We start from the raw sequence: 27,259 nt of genomic DNA, 5'->3' as shown, positions 1-27,259 counted from the left end.
TCACGTCCATCACAGAGCCACACACTTCCATCACAAGGCCACACACTACTCTTGAGCACATCTCAGGTCCATCACAGCACCACACACTACTCGAGCACATGTCACATCCATCACAGAGCCACACACTACTCTTGAGCACATGTCACGTCCATCAGATAATCACACACTACTCTTGAGCACATCTCACGTCCATCACAGCGCCACACACGTCCATCAAATGGCCACATACTACTCTTGAGCACATGTCACGTCCATCACAGAGCCACACACATCTCTTGAGCACATGTCACATCCATCACAGCGCCACACACTACTCTAGAGCACATGTCACGTCCCTCACAGAGCCAGACACGCACTACTCTTGAGCACATCTCTTGTCCATCACAGAGCCACACACTACTCTTGAGCACATCTCGCGTCCATCACAGCGCCACACACACTACTCTTGAGCACATGTCATGTCCATCACATAGCCACACACTACTGTTGAGCACATCTCACGTCCATCAAAGCGCCACACACGTCCATCACAAGGCCACACACTACTCTTGAGCACATGTCACGTCTATCACATAGCCACACACTACTCTTGTGCACATCTCACGTCCATCACAGAGCCACACACTACCCTTGAGCACATCTCACGTCCATCACAGCGCCACACACACTACTCTTGAGCACATGTCATGTCCATCACATAGCCACACACTACTGTTGAGCACATCTCACGTCCATCACAGCGCCACACACGTCCATCACAAGGCCACACACTACTCTTGAGCACATGTCACATCTATCACAGCGCCACACACCAGGGGCGTTGCTAGGGGGGGGGGCTTAGGGGGCTATAGCCCCTGATCTTTTGGTTGTAGCCCCGGATAGAATCTCAGGAGCTACAGCCAAAAGGCCAGCTAGCCCCGAGTCCCAACAGCTCCGACATAAGCTTAGCCCCGGGTCTTTTACAAACCTAGCAACTCCCCTGCCACACACTACGCTTGAGCACATGTCACGTCCATCACAGAGCCACACACTACTCTTGAGCACATCTCGCATCCATCACAGAGCCACACACTACTCTTGAGCACATCTCGCGTCCATCACAGCGCCACACACTACTCTTGAGCACATCTCACGCCCATCACAGCACCACACACTACTCTTGAGCACATGTCACGTCCATCACAGAGCCACACACTACGCTTGAGCACATCTCATGTCCATCACAGCGCCACACATTACTCATGAGCACATGTCACGTCTATCACATAGCCACACACTACTCTTGAGCACATCTCAAGTCCATCACAGTGCCACACACTACTCTTGAGCACATGACACGCTCATCACAAAGCCACACACTACTCTTGAGCACATGTCACATCCATCACAGAGCCACACACTACTCTTGAACACATCTCACGTCCATCACAGCGCCACACATTACTCTTGAGCACATGTCACGTCCATCACATAGCCACACACTACTCTTGAGCACATCTCACGTCCATCACAGCACCACACACGTCCATCAACAGGCCACACACTACTCTTGAGCACATGTCATGTCCATCACAGAGCCACACACTACTCTTGAGCACATGTCATGTCCATCACAGCGCCACACACTACTCTTGAGCACATGTCACGTCCATCACAGAGCCACACCATACTCTTGAGCACATCTCGCGTCCATCACAGAGCCACACACTACTCTTTAGCACATGTCACGTCCATCACAGCGCCACACACTACTCTTGAACACATGTCACATCCATCACAGCGCCACACACGTCCATCACAAGGCCACACACTACTCTTGAGCACATGTCACATCTATCACAGCGCCACACACTACGCTTGAGCACATGTCACGTCCATCACAGAGCCACACACTACTCTTGAGCACATCTCGCATCCATCACAGAGCCACACACTACTCTTGAGCACATCTTGCATCTCGCGTCCATCACAGCGCCACACACTACTCTTGAGCACATGTCTCGTCCATCACAGAGCCACACACTACTCTTGAGCACATCTCACGTCCATCACAGAGCCACACACTACTCTTGAGCACATCTCACGTCCATCACAGCGCCACACATTACTCTTGAGCACATGTCACGTCTATCACATAGCCACACACTACTCTTGAGCATGTCACGCTCATCACAGTGCCACACACTACTCTTGAGCACATGTCACGCTCATCACAGCACCACACACTACTCTTGAGCACATGTCACATCCATCACAGAGCCACACACTACTCTTGAGCACATCTCACGTCCATCACAGCGCCACACATTACTCTTGAGCACATGTCACGTCCATCACATAGCCACACACTACTCTTGAGCACATCTCACGTCCATCACAGCGCCACACACTACTCTTGAGCACATGTCATGTCCTTCACAGAGCCACACCATACTCTTGAGCACATCTCACGTCCATCACAGAGCGACACACTACTCTTTAGCACATGTCACGTCCATCACAGCGCCACACACTACTCTTGAACACATGTCACATCCATCACAGAGCAACACACTACTCTTGAGCACATCTTGCATCCATCACAGAGCCACACACTACTCTTGAACACAGCTCACATCCATCACAGCGCCACACACTACTCTTGAGCACATCTCACGTCCATCACAGAGCCACACACTACTCTTGAGCACATCTCACATCCAGTACAGAGCCAAACACTACTCTTGAGCACATGTCACGTCCTTCACAGAGCCACACCATACTCTTGAGCACATCTTGCGTCCATCACAGAGCCACACACTACTCTTGAGCACATCTCACGTCCATCACAGCGCCACACACTACTCTTGAACACATGTCACATCCATCACAGAGCCACACACTACTCTTGAGCACATCTTGCATCCATCACAGCGCCACACACTACTCTTGAGCACATCTCACGTCCATCACAGCGCCACACACTACTCTTGAGCACATGTCACGTCCGTCACAGAGACACACACTACTCTTGAGCACATCTCACGTCCATCACAGCGCCACATACTACTCTTGCGCACATGTCACGTCCATCACAGAGCCACACACGTCCATCACAAGGCCACACACTACTCTTGAGCACATCTCAGGTCCATCACAGCGCCACACACTACTCGAGCACATGTCACATCCATCACAGAGCCACACACTACTCTTGAGCACATGTCACGTCCATCACATAACCACACACTACTCTTGAGCACATCTCACGTCCATCACAGCGCCACACACGTCCATCACATGGCCACATACTACTCTTGAGCACATGTCACGTCCATCACAGAGCCACACACATCTCTTGAGCACATGTCACATCCATCACAGCGCCACACACTACTCTAGAGCACATGTCACGTCCCTCACAGAGCCAGACACGCACTACTCTTGAGCACATCTCATGTCCATCACAGAGCCACACACTACTCTTGAGCACATCTCGCGTCCATCACAGCGCCACACACTACTCTTGTGCACATCTCACGTCCATCACAGAGCCACACACTACCCTTGAGCACATCTCACGTCCATCACAGCGCCACACACTACTCTTGAGCACATGTCATATCCATCACATAGCCACACACTACTGTTGAGCACATCTCACGTCCATCACAGCGCCACACACGTCCATCACAAGGCTACACACTACTCTTGAGCACATGTCACATCTATCACAGCGCCACACACTACTCTTGAGCACATGTCCTTCACAGATCCACACCATACTCTTGAGCACATCTCGCGTCCATCACAGAGCCACACACTACTCTTGAACACATCTCACGTCCATCACAGTGCCACACGCTACTCTTGAGCACATCTCACGTCCATCACAGAGCCACACACTACTCTTGAGCACATCCCACGTCCAGTACAGAGCCACACACTACTCTTGAGCACATGTCACGTCCTTCACAGAGCCACATCATACTCTTGAGCACATCTCGCGTCTATCAAAGGCCACACACTACTCTTAAGCACATGTCACGTCCATCACAGCGCCACACACTACTCTTGAACACATGTCACATCCATCACAGAGCCACACACTACTCTTGAGCACATCTTGCATCCATCACAGCGCCACACACTACTCTTGAGCACATCTCACGCCATCACAACACCACACACTACTCTTGAGCACATGTCACGTCCATCACAGAGCCACACACTACTCTTGAGCACATCTCACGTCCATCACAGCGCCACACATTACTCATGAGCACATGTCACGTCTATCACATAGCCACACACTACTCTTGAGCACATCTCAAGTCCATCACAGTGCCACACACTACTCTTGAGCACATGACACGCTCATCACAGCACCACACACTACTCTTGAGCACGTGTCACGTCCATCACAGAGCCACACACTACTCTTGAGTACATCTCACGTCCATCACAGCGCCACACATTACTCATGAGCACATCATGGACGTGGATGGACGTAACATCACAGTGCCACACACTACTCTTGAGCACATGTCACATCCATCACAGAGCCACACACTACTCTTGAGCACATCTCACGTCCATCACAGTGCCACACACTACTCTTGAGCACATGTCACATCCATCACAGAGCCACACACTACTCTTGAGCACATCTCACGTCCATCACAGCGCCACACATTACTCTTGAGCACATGTCACGTCCATCACATAGCCACACACTACTCTTGAGCACATCTCACGTCCATCACAGCACCACACACGTCCATCACAAGGCCACACACTTCTCTTGAGCACATGTCACGTCCATCACAGAGCCACACACTACTCTTGAGCACATGTCATGTCCATCACAGCGCCACACACTACTCTTGAGCACATGTTACGTCCATCACAGAGCCACACCATACTCTTGAGCACATCTCGCGTCCATCACAGAGCAACACACTACTCTTTAGCACATGTCACGTCCATCACAGCGCCACACACTACTCTTGAACACATGTCACATCCATCACAGCGCCACACACGTCCATCACAGAGCCACACCATACTCTTGAGCACATCTCGCGTCCATCACAGAGCCACACACTACTCTTTAGCACATGTCACGTCCATCACAACGCCACACACTACTCTTGAACACATGTCACATCTATCACAGCGCCACACACTATGCTTGAGCACATGTCACGTCCATCACAGAGCCACACACTACTCTTGAGCACATCTCGCATCCATCACAGAGCCACACACTACTCTTGAGCACATCTCGCATCTCGCGTCCATCACAGCGCCACACACTACTCTTGAGCACATCTCACGCCCATCACAGCACCACACACTACTCTTGAGCACATCTCACATCAATCACAGAGCCACACACTACTCTTGAGCACATCTCACGTCCATCACAGCGCCACACATTACTCTTGAGCACATGTCACGTCTATCACATAGCCACACACTACTCTTGAGCACATCTCAAGTCCATCACAGTGCCACACACTACTCTTGAGCACATGTCACATCCATCACAGAGCCACACACTACTCTTGAGCACATCTCACGTCCATCACAGCGCCACACATTACTCTTGAGCACATGTCATGTCCATCACATAGCCACACACTACTCTTGAGCACATCTCACGTCCATCACAGCACCACACACTACTCTTGAGCACATGTCACGTCCATCACAGAGCCACACACTACTCTTCAGCACATGTCATGTCCATCACAGTGCCACACACTACTCTTGAGCACATGTCACGTCCTTCACAGATCCACACCATACTCTTGAGCACATCTCGCGTCCATCACAGAGCCACACACTACTCTTGAACACATCTCACATCCATCACAGTGCCACACACTACTCTTGAGCACATCTCACGTCCATCACAGAGCCACACACTACTCTTGAGCACATCCCACGTCCAGTACAGAGCCACACACTACTCTTGAGCACATGTCACGTCCTTCACAGAGCCACACCATACTCTTGAGCACATCTCGCGTCCATCAAAGAGCCACACACTACTCTTAAGCACATGTCACGTCCATCACAGCGCCACACACTACTCTTGAACACATGTCACATCCATCACAGAGCCACACACTACTCTTGAGCACACCTTGCATCCATCACAGCGCCACACACTACTCTTGAGCACATCTCACGCCCATCACAGCACCACACACTACTCTTGAGCACATGTCACGTCCATCACAGAGCCACACACTACTCTTGAGCACATCTCACGTCCATCACAGCGCCACACATTACTCATGAGCACATGTCACGTCTATCACATAGCCACACACTACTCTTGAGCACATCTCAAGTCCATCACAGTGCCACACACTACTCTTGAGCACATGACACGCTCATCACAGCACCACACACTACTCTTGAGCACGTCACATCCATCACAGAGCCACACACTACTCTTGAGCACATCTCACGTCCATCACAGCGCCACACATTACTCATGAGCACATGTCACGTCTATCACATAGCCACACACTACTCTTGAGCACATCTCAAGTCCATCACAGTGCCACACACTACTCTTGAGCACATGACACACTCATCACAGCACCACACACTACTCTTGAGCACGTCACATCCATCACAGAGCCACACACTACTCTTGAGCACATCTCGCGTCCATCACAGCGCCACACATTACTCTTGAGCACATGTCACATCCATCACATAGCCACACACTACTCTTGAGCACATGTCATGTCCATCACAGCGCCACACACTACTCTTGAGCACATGTCATGTCCATCACATAGCCAAACACTACTGTTGAGCACATCTCACGTCCATCACAGCGCCACACACGTCCATCACAAGGCCACACACTACTCTTGAGCACATGTCACGTCCATCACAGAGCCACACACTACTCTTGAGCACATGTCATGTCCATCACAGCACCACACACTACTCTTGAGCACATATCACGTCCATCACAGAGCCACACCATACTCTTGAGCACATCTCGCGTCCATCACAGAGCCACACACAACTCTTGAACACATGACACGCTCATCACAAAGCCACACACTACTCTTGAGCACATGTCACTTCCATCACAGCGCCACACACAACTCTTGAACACATGTCACATCCATCACAGCGCCACACACATCCATCACAAGGCCACACACTACTCTTGAGCACATGTCACATCTATCACAGCGCCACACACTACGCTTGAGCACATGTCATGTCCATCACAGAGCCACACACTACTCTTGAGCACATCTCGCATCCATCACAGAACCACACACTACTCTTGAGCACATCTCGCATCTCGCGTCCATCACAGCGCCACAGACTACTCTTGAGCACATCTCACGCCCGCCACAGCACCACACACTACTCTTGAGCACATGTCACGTCCATCACAGAGCCACACACTACTCTTGAGCACATCTCACGTCCATCACAGCGCCACACACTCTTGAGCACATGTCACGTCTATCACATAGCCACACACTACTCTTGAGCACATCTCAAGTCCATCACAGTGCCACACACTACTCTTGAGCACATGTCACGCTCATCACAGCACCACACACTACTCTTGAGCACATGTCACATCCATCACAGAGCCACACACTACCCTTGAGCACATCTCACGTCCATCACAGCGCCACACATTACTCTTGAGCACATGTCACGTCCATCACATAGCCACACACTACTCTTGAGCACATCTCACGTCCATCACAGCACCACACACGTCCATCACAAGGCCACACACTACTCTTGAGCACATGTCATGTCCATCACAGAGCCACACACTACTCTTGAGCACATGTCATGTCCATCACAGCGCCACACACTACTCTTGAGCACATGTCACGTCCTTCACAGAGCCACACCATACTCTTGGGCACATCCCGCGTCCATCACAGAGCCACACACTACTCTTTAGCACATGTCACGTCCATCCCAGAGCCACACACTACTCTTGAGCACATCTCACGTCCATCACAGCGCCACACATTACTCATGAGCACATGTCACGTCTATCACATAGCCACACACTACTCTTGAGCACATCTCAAGTTCATCACAGTGCCACACACTACTCTTGAGCACATGACACGCTCATCACAGCACCACACACTACTCTTGAGCACGTCACATCCATCACAGAGCCACACACTACTCTTGAGCACATCTCACGTCCATCACAGCGCCACACATTACTCTTGAGCACATGTCACGTCCATCACATAGCCACACACTACTCTTGAGCACATGTCATGTCCATCACAGCGCCACATACTACTCTTGCGCACATGTCACGTCCATCACAGAGCCACACACTTCCATCACAAGGCCACACACTACTCTTGAGCACATCTCAGGTCCATCACAGCACCACACACTACTCGAGCACATGTCACATCCATCACAGAGCCACACACTACTCTTGAGCACATGTCACGTCCATCAGATAATCACACACTACTCTTGAGCACATCTCACGTCCATCACAGCGCCACACACGTCCATCAAATGGCCACATACTACTCTTGAGCACATGTCACGTCCATCACAGAGCCACACACATCTCTTGAGCACATGTCACATCCATCACAGCGCCACACACTACTCTAGAGCACATGTCACGTCCCTCACAGAGCCAGACACGCACTACTCTTGAGCACATCTCGTGTCCATCACAGAGCCACACACTACTCTTGAGCACATCTCGCGTCCATCACAGCGCCACACACACTACTCTTGAGCACATGTCATGTCCATCACATAGCCACACACTACTGTTGAGCACATCTCACGTCCATCAAAGCGCCACACACGTCCATCACAAGGCCACACACTACTCTTGAGCACATGTCACGTCTATCACATAGCCACACACTACTCTTGTGCACATCTCACGTCCATCACAGAGCCACACACTACCCTTGAGCACATCTCACGTCCATCACAGCGCCACACACACTACTCTTGAGCACATGTCATGTCCATCACATAGCCACACACTACTGTTGAGCACATCTCACGTCCATCACAGCGCCACACACGTCCATCACAAGGCCACACACTACTCTTGAGCACATGTCACATCTATCACAGCGCCACACACCAGGGGCGTTGCTGGGGGGGGGGCTTAGGGGGCTATAGCCCCTGATCTTTTGGTTGTAGCCCCGGATAGAATCTCAGGAGCTACAGCCAAAAGGCCAGCTAGCCCCGAGTCCCAACAGCTCCGACATAAGCTTAGCCCCGGGTCTTTTACAAACCTAGCAACTCCCCTGCCACACACTACGCTTGAGCACATGTCACGTCCATCACAGAGCCACACACTACTCTTGAGCACATCTCGCATCCATCACAGAGCCACACACTACTCTTGAGCACATCTCGCGTCCATCACAGCGCCACACACTACTCTTGAGCACATCTCACGCCCATCACAGCACCACACACTACTCTTGAGCACATGTCACGTCCATCACAGAGCCACACACTACGCTTGAGCACATCTCATGTCCATCACAGCGCCACACATTACTCATGAGCACATGTCACGTCTATCACATAGCCACACACTACTCTTGAGCACATCTCAAGTCCATCACAGTGCCACACACTACTCTTGAGCACATGACACGCTCATCACAAAGCCACACACTACTCTTGAGCACATGTCACATCCATCACAGAGCCACACACTACTCTTGAACACATCTCACGTCCATCACAGCGCCACACATTACTCTTGAGCACATGTCACGTCCATCACATAGCCACACACTACTCTTGAGCCCATCTCACGTCCATCACAGCACCACACACGTCCATCAACAGGCCACACACTACTCTTGAGCACATGTCACGTCCATCACAGAGCCACACACTACTCTTGAGCACATGTCATGTCCATCACAGCGCCACACACTACTCTTGAGCACATGTCACGTCCATCACAGAGCCACACCATACTCTTGAGCACATCTCGCGTCCATCACAGAGCCACACACTACTCTTTAGCACATGTCACGTCCATCACAGCGCCACACACTACTCTTGAACACATGTCACATCCATCACAGCGCCACACACGTCCATCACAAGGCCACACACTACTCTTGAGCACATGTCACATCTATCACAGCGCCACACACTACGCTTGAGCACATGTCACGTCCATCACAGAGCCACACACTACTCTTGAGCACATCTCGCATCCATCACAGAGCCACACACTACTCTTGAGCACATCTCGCGTCCATCACAGCGCCACACACTACTCTTGAGCACATGTCTCGTCCATCACAGAGCCACACACTACTCTTGAGCACATCTCACGTCCATCACAGAGCCACACACTACTCTTGAGCACATCTCACGTCCATCACAGCGCCACACATTACTCTTGAGCACATGTCACGTCTATCACATAGCCACACACTACTCTTGAGCATGTCACGCTCATCACAGTGCCACACACTACTCTTGAGCACATGTCACGCTCATCACAGCACCACACACTACTCTTGAGCACATGTCACATCCATCACAGAGCCACACACTACTCTTGAGCACATCTCACGTCCATCACAGCGCCACACATTACTCTTGAGCACATGTCACGTCCATCACATAGCCACACACTACTCTTGAGCACATCTCACGTCCATCACAGCGCCACACACTACTCTTGAGCACATGTCATGTCCTTCACAGAGCCACACCATACTCTTGAGCACATCTCACGTCCATCACAGAGCGACACACTACTCTTTAGCACATGTCACGTCCATCACAGCGCCACACACTACTCTTGAACACATGTCACATCCATCACAGAGCAACACACTACTCTTGAGCACATCTTGCATCCATCACAGAGCCACACACTACTCTTGAACACAGCTCACATCCATCACAGCGCCACACACTACTCTTGAGCACATCTCACGTCCATCACAGAGCCACACACTACTCTTGAGCACATCTCACATCCAGTACAGAGCCAAACACTACTCTTGAGCACATGTCACGTCCTTCACAGAGCCACACCATACTCTTGAGCACATCTTGCGTCCATCACAGAGCCACACACTACTCTTGAGCACATCTCACGTCCATCACAGCGCCACACACTACTCTTGAACACATGTCACATCCATCACAGAGCCACACACTACTCTTGAGCACATCTTGCATCCATCACAGCGCCACACACTACTCTTGAGCACATCTCACGTCCATCACAGCGCCACACACTACTCTTGAGCACATGTCACGTCCGTCACAGAGACACACACTACTCTTGAGCACATCTCACGTCCATCACAGCGCCACATACTACTCTTGCGCACATGTCACGTCCATCACAGAGCCACACACGTCCATCACAAGGCCACACACTACTCTTGAGCACATCTCAGGTCCATCACAGCGCCACACACTACTCGAGCACATGTCACATCCATCACAGAGCCACACACTACTCTTGAGCACATGTCACGTCCATCACATAACCACACACTACTCTTGAGCACATCTCACGTCCATCACAGCGCCACACACGTCCATCACATGGCCACATACTACTCTTGAGCACATGTCACGTCCATCACAGAGCCACACACATCTCTTGAGCACATGTCACATCCATCACAGCGCCACACACTACTCTAGAGCACATGTCACGTCCCTCACAGAGCCAGACACGCACTACTCTTGAGCACATCTCATGTCCATCACAGAGCCACACACTACTCTTGAGCACATCTCGCGTCCATCACAGCGCCACACACTACTCTTGTGCACATCTCACGTCCATCACAGAGCCACACACTACCCTTGAGCACATCTCACGTCCATCACAGCGCCACACACTACTCTTGAGCACATGTCATATCCATCACATAGCCACACACTACTGTTGAGCACATCTCACGTCCATCACAGCGCCACACACGTCCATCACAAGGCTACACACTACTCTTGAGCACATGTCACATCTATCACAGCGCCACACACTACTCTTGAGCACATGTCCTTCACAGATCCACACCATACTCTTGAGCACATCTCGCGTCCATCACAGAGCCACACACTACTCTTGAACACATCTCACGTCCATCACAGTGCCACACGCTACTCTTGAGCACATCTCACGTCCATCACAGAGCCACACACTACTCTTGAGCACATCCCACGTCCAGTACAGAGCCACACACTACTCTTGAGCACATGTCACGTCCTTCACAGAGCCACATCATACTCTTGAGCACATCTCGCGTCTATCAAAGGCCACACACTACTCTTAAGCACATGTCACGTCCATCACAGCGCCACACACTACTCTTGAACACATGTCACATCCATCACAGAGCCACACACTACTCTTGAGCACATCTTGCATCCATCACAGCGCCACACACTACTCTTGAGCACATCTCACGCCATCACAACACCACACACTACTCTTGAGCACATGTCACGTCCATCACAGAGCCACACACTACTCTTGAGCACATCTCACGTCCATCACAGCGCCACACATTACTCATGAGCACATGTCACGTCTATCACATAGCCACACACTACTCTTGAGCACATCTCAAGTCCATCACAGTGCCACACACTACTCTTGAGCACATGACACGCTCATCACAGCACCACACACTACTCTTGAGCACGTGTCACGTCCATCACAGAGCCACACACTACTCTTGAGTACATCTCACGTCCATCACAGCGCCACACATTACTCATGAGCACATCATGGACGTGGATGGACGTAACATCACAGTGCCACACACTACTCTTGAGCACATGTCACATCCATCACAGAGCCACACACTACTCTTGAGCACATCTCACGTCCATCACAGTGCCACACACTACTCTTGAGCACATGTCACATCCATCACAGAGCCACACACTACTCTTGAGCACATCTCACGTCCATCACAGCGCCACACATTACTCTTGAGCACATGTCACGTCCATCACATAGCCACACACTACTCTTGAGCACATCTCACGTCCATCACAGCACCACACACGTCCATCACAAGGCCACACACTTCTCTTGAGCACATGTCACGTCCATCACAGAGCCACACACTACGCTTGAGCACATGTCATGTCCATCACAGCGCCACACACTACTCTTGAGCACATGTTACGTCCATCACAGAGCCACACCATACTCTTGAGCACATCTCGCGTCCATCACAGAGCAACACACTACTCTTTAGCACATGTCACGTCCATCACAGCGCCACACACTACTCTTGAACACATGTCACATCCATCACAGCGCCACACACGTCCATCACAGAGCCACACCATACTCTTGAGCACATCTCGCGTCCATCACAGAGCCACACACTACTCTTTAGCACATGTCACGTCCATCACAACGCCACACACTACTCTTGAACACATGTCACATCTATCACAGCGCCACACACTATGCTTGAGCACATGTCACGTCCATCACAGAGCCACACACTACTCTTGAGCACATCTCGCATCCATCACAGAGCCACACACTACTCTTGAGCACATCTCGCATCTCGCGTCCATCACAGCGCCACACACTACTCTTGAGCACATCTCACGCCCATCACAGCACCACACACTACTCTTGAGCACATCTCACATCAATCACAGAGCCACACACTACTCTTGAGCACATCTCACGTCCATCACAGCGCCACACATTACTCTTGAGCACATGTCACGTCTATCACATAGCCACACACTACTCTTGAGCACATCTCAAGTCCATCACAGTGCCACACACTACTCTTGAGCACATGTCACATCCATCACAGAGCCACACACTACTCTTGAGCACATCTCACGTCCATCACAGCGCCACACATTACTCTTGAGCACATGTCATGTCCATCACATAGCCACACACTACTCTTGAGCACATCTCACGTCCATCACAGCACCACACACTACTCTTGAGCACATGTCACGTCCATCACAGAGCCACACACTACTCTTCAGCACATGTCATGTCCATCACAGTGCCACACACTACTCTTGAGCACATGTCACGTCCTTCACAGATCCACACCATACTCTTGAGCACATCTCGCGTCCATCACAGAGCCACACACTACTCTTGAACACATCTCACATCCATCACAGTGCCACACACTACTCTTGAGCACATCTCACGTCCATCACAGAGCCACACACTACTCTTGAGCACATCCCACGTCCAGTACAGAGCCACACACTACTCTTGAGCACATGTCACGTCCTTCACAGAGCCACACCATACTCTTGAGCACATCTCGCGTCCATCAAAGAGCCACACACTACTCTTAAGCACATGTCACGTCCATCACAGCGCCACACACTACTCTTGAACACATGTCACATCCATCACAGAGCCACACACTACTCTTGAGCACACCTTGCATCCATCACAGCGCCACACACTACTCTTGAGCACATCTCACGCCCATCACAGCACCACACACTACTCTTGAGCACATGTCACGTCCATCACAGAGCCACACACTACTCTTGAGCACATCTCACGTCCATCACAGCGCCACACATTACTCATGAGCACATGTCACGTCTATCACATAGCCACACACTACTCTTGAGCACATCTCAAGTCCATCACAGTGCCACACACTACTCTTGAGCACATGACACGCTCATCACAGCACCACACACTACTCTTGAGCACGTCACATCCATCACAGAGCCACACACTACTCTTGAGCACATCTCACGTCCATCACAGCGCCACACATTACTCATGAGCACATGTCACGTCTATCACATAGCCACACACTACTCTTGAGCACATCTCAAGTCCATCACAGTGCCACACACTACTCTTGAGCACATGACACACTCATCACAGCACCACACACTACTCTTGAGCACGTCACATCCATCACAGAGCCACACACTACTCTTGAGCACATCTCGCGTCCATCACAGCGCCACACATTACTCTTGAGCACATGTCACGTCCATCACATAGCCACACACTACTCTTGAGCACATGTCATGTCCATCACAGCGCCACACACTACTCTTGAGCACATGTCATGTCCATCACATAGCCAAACACTACTGTTGAGCACATCTCACGTCCATCACAGCGCCACACACGTCCATCACAAGGCCACACACTACTCTTGAGCACATGTCACGTCCATCACAGAGCCACACACTACTCTTGAGCACATGTCATGTCCATCACAGCACCACACACTACTCTTGAGCACATGTCACGTCCATCACAGAGCCACACCATACTCTTGAGCACATCTCGCGTCCATCACAGAGCCACACACAACTCTTGAACACATGACACGCTCATCACAAAGCCACACACTACTCTTGAGCACATGTCACTTCCATCACAGCGCCACACACAACTCTTGAACACATGTCACATCCATCACAGCGCCACACACATCCATCACAAGGCCACACACTACTCTTGAGCACATGTCACATCTATCACAGCGCCACACACTACGCTTGAGCACATGTCATGTCCATCACAGAGCCACACACTACTCTTGAGCACATCTCGCATCCATCACAGAACCACACACTACTCTTGAGCACATCTCGCATCTCGCGTCCTTCACAGCGCCACAGACTACTCTTGAGCACATCTCACGCCCGCCACAGCACCACACACTACTCTTGAGCACATGTCACGTCCATCACAGAGCCACACACTACTCTTGAGCACATCTCACGTCCATCACAGCGCCACACACTCTTGAGCACATGTCACGTCTATCACATAGCCACACACTACTCTTGAGCACATCTCAAGTCCATCACAGTGCCACACACTACTCTTGAGCACATGTCACGCTCATCACAGCACCACACACTACTCTTGAGCACATGTCACATCCATCACAGAGCCACACACTACCCTTGAGCACATCTCACGTCCATCACAGCGCCACACATTACTCTTGAGCACATGTCACGTCCATCACATAGCCACACACTACTCTTGAGCACATCTCACGTCCATCACAGCACCACACACGTCCATCACAAGGCCACACACTACTCTTGAGCACATGTCATGTCCATCACAGAGCCACACACTACTCTTGAGCACATGTCATGTCCATCACAGCGCCACACACTACTCTTGAGCACATGTCACGTCCTTCACAGAGCCACACCATACTCTTGGGCACATCCCGCGTCCATCACAGAGCCACACACTACTCTTTAGCACATGTCACGTCCATCCCAGAGCCACACACTACTCTTGAGCACATCTCACGTCCATCACAGCGCCACACATTACTCATGAGCACATGTCACGTCTATCACATAGCCACACACTACTCTTGAGCACATCTCAAGTTCATCACAGTGCCACACACTACTCTTGAGCACATGACACGCTCATCACAGCACCACACACTACTCTTGAGCACGTCACATCCATCACAGAGCCACACACTACTCTTGAGCACATCTCACGTCCATCACAGCGCCACACATTACTCTTGAGCACATGTCACGTCCATCACATAGCCACACACTACTCTTGAGCACATGTCATGTCCATCACAGCGCCACACACTACTCTTGAGCACATGTCATGTCCATCACATAGCCAAACACTACTGTTGAGCACTTCTCACGTCCATCACAGCGCCACACACGTCCATCACAAAGCCACACACTACTCTTGAGCACATGTCACGTCCATCACAGAGCCACACACTACTCTTGAGCACATGTCATGTCCATCACAGCGCCACACACTACTCTTGAGCACATGTCACGTCCATCACAGAGCCACACCATACTCTTGAGCACATCTCGCGTCCATCACAGAGCCACACACAACTCTTGAACACATGACACGCTCATCACAAAGCCACATACTACTCTTGAGCACATGTCACTTCCATCACAGCGCCACACACAACTCTTGAACACATGTCACATCCATCACAGCGCCACACACATCGATCACAAGGCCACACACTACTCTTGAGCACATGTCACATCTATCACAGCGCCACACACTACGCTTGAGCACATGTCATGTCCATCACAGAGCCACACACTACTCTTGAGCACATCTCGCATCCATCACAGAGCCACACACTACTCTTGAGCACATCTCGCATCTCGCGTCCATCACAGCGCCACAGACTACTCTTGAGCACATCTCACGCCCACCACAGCACCACACACTACTCTTGAGCACATGTCACGTCCATCACAGAGCCACACACTACTCTTGAGCACATCTCACGTCCATCACAGCGCCACACACTCTTGAGCACATGTCACGTCTATCACATAGCCACACACTACTCTTGAGCACATCTCAAGTCCATCACAGTGCCACACACTACTCTTGAGCACATGTCACGCTCATCACAGCACCACACACTACTCTTGAGCACATGTCACATCCATCACAGAGCCACACACTACCCTTGAGCACATCTCACGTCCATCACAGCGCCACACATTACTCTTGAGCACATGTCACGTCCATCACATAGCCACACACTACTCTTGAGCACATCTCACGTCCATCACAGCACCACACACGTCCATCACAAGGCCACACACTACTCTTGAGCACATGTCACGTCCATCAACAGTGCCACACACTACTCTTGAGCACATGTCATGTCCATCACAGCGCAACACACTACTCTTGAGCACATGTCACGTCCTTCACAGAGCCACACCATACTCTTGGGCACATCCCGCGTCCATCACAGAGCCACACACTACTCTTTAGCACATGTCACGTCCATCACAGCGCCACACACTACTCTTGAACACATGTCACATCCATCACAGAGCCACACACTACTCTTGAGCACACCTTGCATCCATCACAGAGCCACACACTACTCTTGAACACATCTCACGTCCATCACAGCGCCACACACTATTCTTGAGCACATCTCAAGTCCATCACAGTGCCACACACTACTCTTGAGCACATCTCACGTCCAGTACAGAGCCACACACTACTCTTGAGCATATCTCACATCCATCCAGAGCCACACACTACTCTTGAGCACATCTCACGTCCATCACAGAGCCACACACTACTCTTGAGCACATCTCACATCCATCACAGAGCCACACACTACTCTTGAGCACATCTCACGTCCAGTACAGAGCCACACACTACTCTTGAGCATATCTCACATCCATCCAGAGCCACACACTACTCTTGAGCACATCTCACGTCCATCACAGCACCACACACTACTCTTGAGCACATGTCACGTCCATCACAGAGCCACACACTACTCTTGAGCTCATCTCGCGTCCATTACAGAACCACACATATTCTTGAGCACATCTGGTGTCCATCACAGAGCCACAAACTACTCTTGAGCACATCTGGCGTCCATCACAGAGCCACACACTACTCTTGAGCACATCTCACGTCCATCACAGAGCCACACACTACTCTTGAGCACTTCTCACGTCCATTACAGAGCCACACACTACTCTTGAGCACATGTCACGTCCATCACAGCGCCACACACTACTCTTGAGCACATGTCACGTCCATTTCAGAGCCACACACTACTCTTGAGCACATCTCGCATCCATCACAGAGCCACACACTACTCTTGAGCACATCTCGAGTCCATCACAGCGCCACACACTACTCGAGCTCATTTCACGTCCATCACAGAGCCACACACTACTCTTGAGCACACGTCACGTCCATCACAGCGCCACACACTATTCTTGAGCACACGTCACGTCCATCACAGAGCAACACACTACTCTTGAGCACATGTCACATCCATCACAGCGCCACACACATCGATCACAAGGCCACACACTACTCTTGAGCACACGTCACGTCCATCACAGAGCAACACACTTCTTTTAGTAATAGCTGTTTATTTCTGAAGATGCCCTCATATGATGAGTCCGTTCTTCTGTTCCCCTCCTCCCTTCTGCAATCCTGATCTCAGATCTACTTTGGCTGCCTCGACATGCCCCCAAACTATCGCAAACACTCTCTTGCTTTCTTGAACCTGCCCGACCCCCTTTTATCCCGTCTGGTTGCATCATCTCTACCCCTGTTCCAGTGCTGCTACACCACTAGCTTCCTCCATTCCTTGCAGACTACAATCTGGATCCCCCAGGTGGGGGCGCCATACAGCAACCTCCAGACAAATCTCAGTACTTTGTGACCACCACAGTGGTAATCTGGTGCAGTAGAAAAGGTCCTTAAAGTAATGCATTGCATTGTAATCTATTAGCTTTTGGCTCAGGTTTCCTTTGGAATCTATTAACCTTTGGCTCAGGTTTCCTTTGGAATCAATTAGCTTTTGGCTCAGGTTTCCTTTGGAATCTATTAGCTTTTGGCTCAGGTTTCCTTTGGAATCTAGTATCTTTTCAATCGGTTTTCCTTTGGAATCTATTAGCCTTTTTCTCAGGTTTCCTTTGGAATCTATTAGCTATTAGATCAGGGTTCCCTTGGAATCTATTAGCTCATCACTCAGTTTTCCTTTGGTATCTTTTAGCTTTTCGTTCAGGTTTCCTTTGGGATCTTTTATCCTTTCACTCAGGTTTCCTTTGGAATCCATTAGCTTTTCATCAGTTTTCCTTTGGAATCTGTAGACGAAGAGGTATCTGTCTTCTCATGGTCCCCGCCCCCTTGCCACCATCATATTGGGATGACAGACAAAGAGCCATGATGGGGAAATCATGCCTGAATCCTTGAAATAATCCTGTAACACGTCGAGTATATGAGAGACGATATGCACTCAGACAACCCTTAAGAGTGTACCCGCAAGTTGACATAGTGGAGGAAATTTACCAAGAAGGATGTACTTTGCTGAGCTGTCGAAATGCAGCCATGAACCGAATGGATATGCATTAAAACAAAGTCTGACGACAGCAAAACAATGTCATAAATAAGATATAAGAAACTATGCTGAAACTATATGAAAATACTCAAGAATGACGATTTAACTGAAGCACTAAGAGAAATATGTACCCTACGATACAGTAATTTCAAATAGAAAGAAGAATGAAGTGACTCATTGGTCCATAACTAAATACGCTGAAACGCAAGGTAGAAAGAATACATCGAAGCTTGCTTTTTAGAGGTATATATTCAACGATTAAGAAGGAAGAAGATGGATGATGGCTCATGTCAATCGACCCAGCAGCCTCAAAAGACAAGCCCAGGGTCTTAAAGTGCAAAGATGATCAAGTAGTTATGGTCCCTTGCAAAATAGAGGAGTACATTGAGCTAGGACCAAGGATGCTATTTCGATAGATGGAGGAAAAGCACAAGGGGAGTCTAACGAGCAGACTATGTGTAAGGACATATTTCCCAAAGATTAGGAGGGCCAAGAACATTTACGGATGGCAAGTATTGGACAATTAAAAGGGCATGAAGTTCATATGGGATAGAGTGCACAAGTCTCTAAAGGCCAAGAGGAGCAACTGCACCCAGCATAACTGAATCGAATGGTGTTCAATGCACTTTGACATGGACAAATGCATGGTCTCGTAACACGTGACAAAGAGTTTGCAAACAAGGGCTATTCATTAAGTGTGAAGCTAAGATAATGGTGTACCTATACTCCCTCGAACTTCCTGAGACAGTGCAGACTGTCAAGCTCAACCTTCAAACAGAAGACACTAGCATGAGGCCTACCGACGAGAGAGGATAGACAAATAGGGAAAACAAGGGGGAGAGCTGACCTATCTCCAAGCACCTGGGTTTCGTTTCTATGTACCTGCTGCTAGCGAGCCGAATGTCCAAGGATGCATTTGGGTTGCCAGCCAAACAGAAAAGCATGCCATGCACATTTATATAAAATGTTACAAAGTATTATTACGCTACCATATTCTCTGCTGTGACGAGTATGTTACACCAAGTATATAGACGTAGCTCAGGGTGTGTCTCACAAACAAGAGACCACCAATGAGAGATTAAGACGTGTACTATCTATATGTAGCTATGTTCCCCTAGTCCAACCCCACCCCTCGATAGGCTTTTCAGTTTGCCACATAGGATGACGTCATAGACGACGCATCTAGCATTATATAAAATTAGTATAATCGAAAAGACATTGTGATCTTGTATAAATCGATTTGATGAGTTTTTATTCACCCTGCTTTACTTCTTTGAGATTAAAGCAGTATTTTACTATCTGCTTTGAGTCTGTCCAGTTATTTGGTCTGAGATATTTTATTGGTAATTCCATCTAGCACACAGACGCTGAAGGTGCTAGAGCACACATCTATTTGCTTTTGACTCAGGTTTCCATTGGAATCTATTAGCTTTTGGATCAGGTTTCCTTTGGAATCTATTAGCTTTTCACTCAGTTTTACTTTGGAATCTTTTACCACAGCAATTTGGTTGCCTCTGGAATCTATTTGCTTTTTGCTCTGGTTTTCTTTGGAATCTATTCGGGTTTATCAGGTGTCCTTTGGAATCTGTTATAGGCTCAGGTTTCCTTTGGAATCTATTAACTTTTCACTCAGGTTTTTTTTTAAATCTATTGGCTCAGGTTTCCTTTGGAAATCATTAGCTTTTCGCTCAGGTTTCCTTTGGAATCAATTAGCTGTTTTTTCTGGTTTCCTTTGGAATCTATTAGCTTTTGGCTCAGGTTTCTTTTTGGAATCTATTGGCTCAGGTTTCCTTTGAAATCCTTTAGCTTTTCACACAGGTTTCCTTTGGGATCAATTAGCTGTTTCCTCAGATTTGATGTCCTGGGTGTTAGGCTTAGCAGTGCACGGTGGTGGCGCGGGTTATGGTTGCTTAGCTTACCATAACTGGCGAATTTCAGGGGTTTTTCGGTTTTACTTGGAACCATAACGTCCCTTTAACAAAGTTTTTTCACTGAATTTCATAGGTTATTAGTTGCGCAACTTAACCATAACGTCCCGTTAACAACGTTTTTTTACTGAATTTCATAGGTTTCTAAAAGCGCAACTTAACCATAACGTCCCGTTAACAAAGTTTTTTTACTGAATTTCATAGGTATTTAGTAGCGCAAGTTAACCATAAACTCCCTTTAACAAACTTTTTTCATTAGTATGCAGACAATATAAAAAGATGGAGTGTAAAAAGCAATTTCTCAGGGATGGCTTTACACAGAATGTTGCAAAGTAAGAATGTATGCTCGTTCACAGTGAAGGTCAGCTGCTTCCATTTTTTGCTCGCAGCTCGGTTCTATTGTTTTTTGACCTTGACAGACAGGGATCGTGCCAAAAGACTTCTTTTGAAGAAGTGGTGCAAAAATGTAAGAGACGATAAGGATGAAATTTCTGAAACAAAACCGCTTTTATATATTATATCACTATGAGAAAGATCGTTGGCACAGACGAAGTCGTATTTAGGGACTGCATTACGCGTAGACAATGGAAAATGCCAATATAATGTAAGTAACCCTTTAGATTATTTTATACCGAAATATAATAACAATAGCGTGGCGTTAAAGCCCGGTTAAGTTGTACTTGTTCGTTCAATGTGGCATATTGTTTTGTACCGTGCACTATCACCGCTGAAGTGATCCCCCAGCGCTCAGACGGCTCTGAAAAAGGCAGAGGAGAGAGGGTGGGTTAGTGGGAATAAGTTAACATACTCCGTTGCACTATCCTCGCTAGCAAATAGTTTCACGCCCTAATAAATAAAATGAATATTTTTAATGAAGATCGGCACGTGAGACTAATTTATGTTTTTAAAACAGGTACATCCTGCCCTACTGTCAATGCCACGATTTTTAGACCCCGGCCGACAGATTTTTTAACTGCCAGGTGCAGCTACTTCGAAACAACTTCATGACCCTCACCATTTTATGGGACAATCGGCAAGGACCAATATGCCCTTACGCGGTACTGGAGGCTAGAAGCAACATACCAACCATTATGGTGGTCTAATGCCTCGTTGTTGGAACATCCTTCCGATTATCAGTGCGACCATAGTGCTTCTTTTATCATACACCAACACCCTGTGTACCACAAAGGAACAGTGCGTGACTCAAGATGAACTTTTGCGGATGGACAGCAAAGACAAATGCAAATCGCTGAATATTCTCTAAAAATTTGATCTCAAATAAAAGTACTTTACGAAATGTACAATCTTACTGTTTGCTTTTAAATCACAGTTTCATATTCCGAATTGTGGCGCGCTGTGTTGTGAGCTGATCTGTGTTGTTTTCCGGGTTCTATGTAAAGTCGCGTAGGACTGGAGACGACTGGGCCTTACGCGGTACTAGCGGCCAGAAGCAACATACCAACCATTATGGTGGTCTAATGCCTCGTTGTTGGACCAGCCTTCCGATTATCAGTGCGACCATAGTGCTTCTTTTATCATAAACCAACACCATGTGTACCGCAAAGGAACAGCGCGTGACTCAAGATGAAATTTTGCAGATCGACAGCAAAGACAAATGCAAATCGCTGAATTTTCTCTAAACATTTGATGTCAAATAAAAGTACTTTACGAAATGTACAATCTTGCTGTTTGCTTTTAAATCACAGTTTCATATTCTGAATTGTGGCGCGCTGTGTTGTGAGATGATCTGTGTTGTTTTCCGGGTTCGGTGTAAAGTCGCGTAGGAATGGAGACGACTGGGCGCGTTTGGCTACGCACCTTGTAACGTCATAGAGAGAGACGGGGAATATGAATGCTTTGATAATGTCAGGCTTAGGGGCGGGAGATATGATTTAGTGTCACAAAAGCAGGTCGATGGGGCAAGTGATAGGATTATCCCATAATGTCGGCGCACAGCAGCCTGATTTATCGTTTGTTTAGTGGACAAAAAGTTGGGTAAGGCCCATAGGAAATTGTAATGTCAACGGACATAAGGAGGGTTCTTAGAACACTTTCAACCTGACAACGAACAATACGAACAGCGTTCTCAGAACACCCCCATTTTGTTTCATTGCAAACATTACCTCCACGTCCACTCTTCCTCGTCCCAGTACTTACTTCATGAGGCCCCTGCCTCTGACACAGGACCTTCTTCTATTTCATTAAATTCCTATAACTCCTCCCCCACATCCACATCACTCAGTTTCATATTACCAAGCCGGAGCATGGGACCTTCCCTGCAGGGAGGGTGAGGAGGGTCGTCAGTACTGTGACGAGGAAGAGTATGACTAGGAGTAATGAAGACCACCGGTAAGTAATCAGAGCATTTCAGGACACCGCGAGTGTCTTAGAACACATTCAACTTGCCAGAGTACAATACGGACAGCGTCCTCAGGACACCCCCATTTTGTTTATGTATATAACAAAATACCTGACAGCCTTGCAAGATGTCTGTCTTGGGTTGATAAAGCTATGTATAAAATAGCCCTACCCTCATAGGCAAAAGCAATTTCCTGGAGAAAAAGGTTTGCATTTGGGCTAATTTGCATACCCACAATGCCTTGCTGTTGTGGCTCAGAACTGGAGGTGAACTTCCAGCGATGGCTACTGGGGGAGTGACTCTGCTCAAATGGATGTTCATACTTATCCCCAATATCACAGTTGAAAATGCAGCGAATTAATGTCACCCTCATGGCAAATGCCTCACTAAATGTTTTTGTAAATTCCCCAGAAATTTTAAACATGTATTTTTTTGCCTATATACAAACAGTGTTCTTCCACTTTTCCATTTTCTTTCTCTGTCACACAATCTTTTATTTTCGAGTATTGGAAGTCATTTCTATTATACATAACATATGCCATGATGCCATGATTAGAAAATCCTGTGCCTAAAAAGAATTTAGCCTTGAAAAACCATAAAAATATGCATGAAACACGTATCTCCTTTTACAAGGGAGCATTGGCAATGCCAACAGTTTCGGCGTTTGTGTAGGCATGGGAAAGGCACTTGCCAGACACATCCGTAGTGGTATTAACTGGCCATTGATGGCAGTAGGTGCAAAATGGTGCGAGTACCTAGGCATATAATAGCAGTGCCTCGCAAATGCCTAATACACAATCCAAAAATGTTGGCTTTGCCAATGCTTGTTTTTAACAGGACGTTAGTGCTTATAAATCGAGTGGCTTAAGACAGACGGGGTTAAGCCATTTGTATTACACTAGTACCACATTTACATCTCCAATTAAATCATTAAGTCTCAGAAGACTGCTTTGAGTGCACAGTTTGATGGTAAGGATTGATTAAAGTGAGCTCAAAGAGTTCCCATGAAGAGGTGTTTGGGCAGGTGGGGGGGTGGGGTGAGGGAACTGGGGTTCAATGGCAATAGATATTAGCATGGCCAGGGGCAGTCAATGGGGAAGCAAATAACCAAGCAACACCTACAAGCTGTGTGTCCCTCCTCATGACATAGCAGTCTTTCCTTATGCCTTTGCATTATGCTCTGCATTATTTAAAAGGCTTCAACCTCGTCATCTCTGCTGATCCTGGAATGTCAATTACTGTTGGTTGGCATTGTGTTGCTCCTTTTATTCACGGGGTGCACTGGTTACTGTCTTCCGAATGGCGTTTATCCACCGCAGCGCTACGAAGCCAGCAGTAGGCGCTATACAAATATCAAATAAAAACATATGCCATTTCGCCCTATCTGTACTCTAATGCAATAGTTTTGACTTATACGTGGCGGTTTGCAGCCCCCAATAGCCCAAACTTAAAAGTCCAACGTAAATGGGCAAAATACAAAAGCACTAGCCTCACAGACCTGACGCTTTGCCTCATTCTTCGTCAACTCTCTGCATGTGTCACACGTTGGGCTTGCCTGGAAAGCTGACCCTCCCAACCTTGGAAACAGGCTCGGCCCCTGCCTCACTCGCGCGCTGGCATTTCCTGGTTCATTTGCCAGCTGTGTCATCATCTCTGCCATAAACGCGTGTTTTGCCCTCAATGGGAGAGAGCTCATCGTGGGGCCTGCATCCACTAGGACCCTGACCCGTGTGAAGAAGTGTACAAGTAACGCAAAGAGGAGGCTGCGGGACAGATACATGGATGGTGGCTGGGTGCTGGCGGTCCTCGGCGTGCAAGAGAGGGGAGTACAGAAAAAGTGGGGCAACATGATGATTAAGGACATAGCAGGGCTAACCCCTACCATGGCCCTCTTTGCATAATCACAATAAAATGCATACATTCCCATACTCTGCTTACACCCAATGATAAGAGCCAGAGACTTTCTGAAAGTGTTCCCTGCCTGCTGTAACGCTGTCTATGCTCTAATGGTCACCACCTCTGTCTTGGTTCTTCCACGGATTGTGTCCTGGTGCTTAAGCGTGCAATGTATACACGAGGCAGGGGCTGGAGAAGGAGATGCATAGTGGGGGGTGGGAGTGGTCTCACTTGGGGGTGGTCTCGTAGTTGGTGCCGTCCACCCATTTCCAGGTACCATCTACATCCGTTAGGCCAATCCAGGTGTAGGCAGGAATAGTCTTCGTCTGCAAAAATTGCTGCAATGGCAGAGCAAACATTAGACTAAATGGCACTATTATCTTGCAGATAACCAGGGTGCTACAGCACCCACCCTCTTTCACATATCACCAGGCGCTATCAGCAATCCGTCAGCATCCTCAAAGGCCAGCCACGCCGCCGCTGCCCGCAGCCAGCATTCTTGCATCACAGCCTACAGGCTGCCCTTCTATGCCACGGTCAGACACCAACAAGCTATCCTATAGCATGGCCTACAGGCAGCACCGCAAAACCATCCCTCACAGCCACTCGAGGAGCACATCTCACAACCAACCCTGCAACCGCATGCCACATAGTCTGCACTCCTAAGCCGCACCCCACATGAAGCACTCCTGAATGACCCCACTGCAGACCGCATTCCTACAGCAGCTAGAAAATAATCCTAAACCATAGCTCACAACCAGCCTTGCAACAATAAACCGCACAGATAGCTGCTATTCTACATGATCCTGCATGGACCACAATCCTACAGCATCCCTTGCAGCTAGAAATCCTAATCCATAGCTCACAACCTGCCTTGCAACAATAAACCACACAGATAGCTGCTATGCCGCAACCCACATCTACTATTCCTACATGATCCCCCAAAGACCTCATTCCTACAATATCCCTTGCAGCTAGAAATCCTAAACCATAGCTCACAACCTGCCTTGCAACAATATACCACATAGATAGCCGCTATGCCGTACTCCACATCCACCTAATCTACATGATCCCCCATGAACTACATTCCTACAGCATCCATTGCAGCTAGAAATCCTAAACAATAGCTCACAACCAGCCTTGCAACAATAAAC

General features: G+C 48.7%; 1 protein-coding gene across 1 annotated transcript in view; it reads right to left on the bottom strand.

Annotated features, from left to right (window-relative positions):
* Positions 1-27,259, bottom strand: part of LOC138551108 (asialoglycoprotein receptor 1-like) — a 212,147-nt gene that overhangs the window by 32,847 nt on the left and 152,041 nt on the right. The window contains exon 5 of the mRNA XM_069642462.1: positions 26,337-26,443. Coding sequence (XP_069498563.1) covers positions 26,337-26,443 — 107 coding nt within the window. The remainder of the gene's footprint in view (positions 1-26,336; positions 26,444-27,259) is intronic.

This window comes from Ambystoma mexicanum, chromosome 1q (genome assembly GCF_040938575.1).
Source record: "Ambystoma mexicanum isolate Mex_15411 chromosome 1q, UKY_AmexF1_1, whole genome shotgun sequence".
Classification (NCBI taxonomy): Eukaryota; Metazoa; Chordata; class Amphibia; order Caudata; family Ambystomatidae; genus Ambystoma; species Ambystoma mexicanum.
This window is presented reverse-complemented; position numbering and strand designations above follow the sequence as displayed.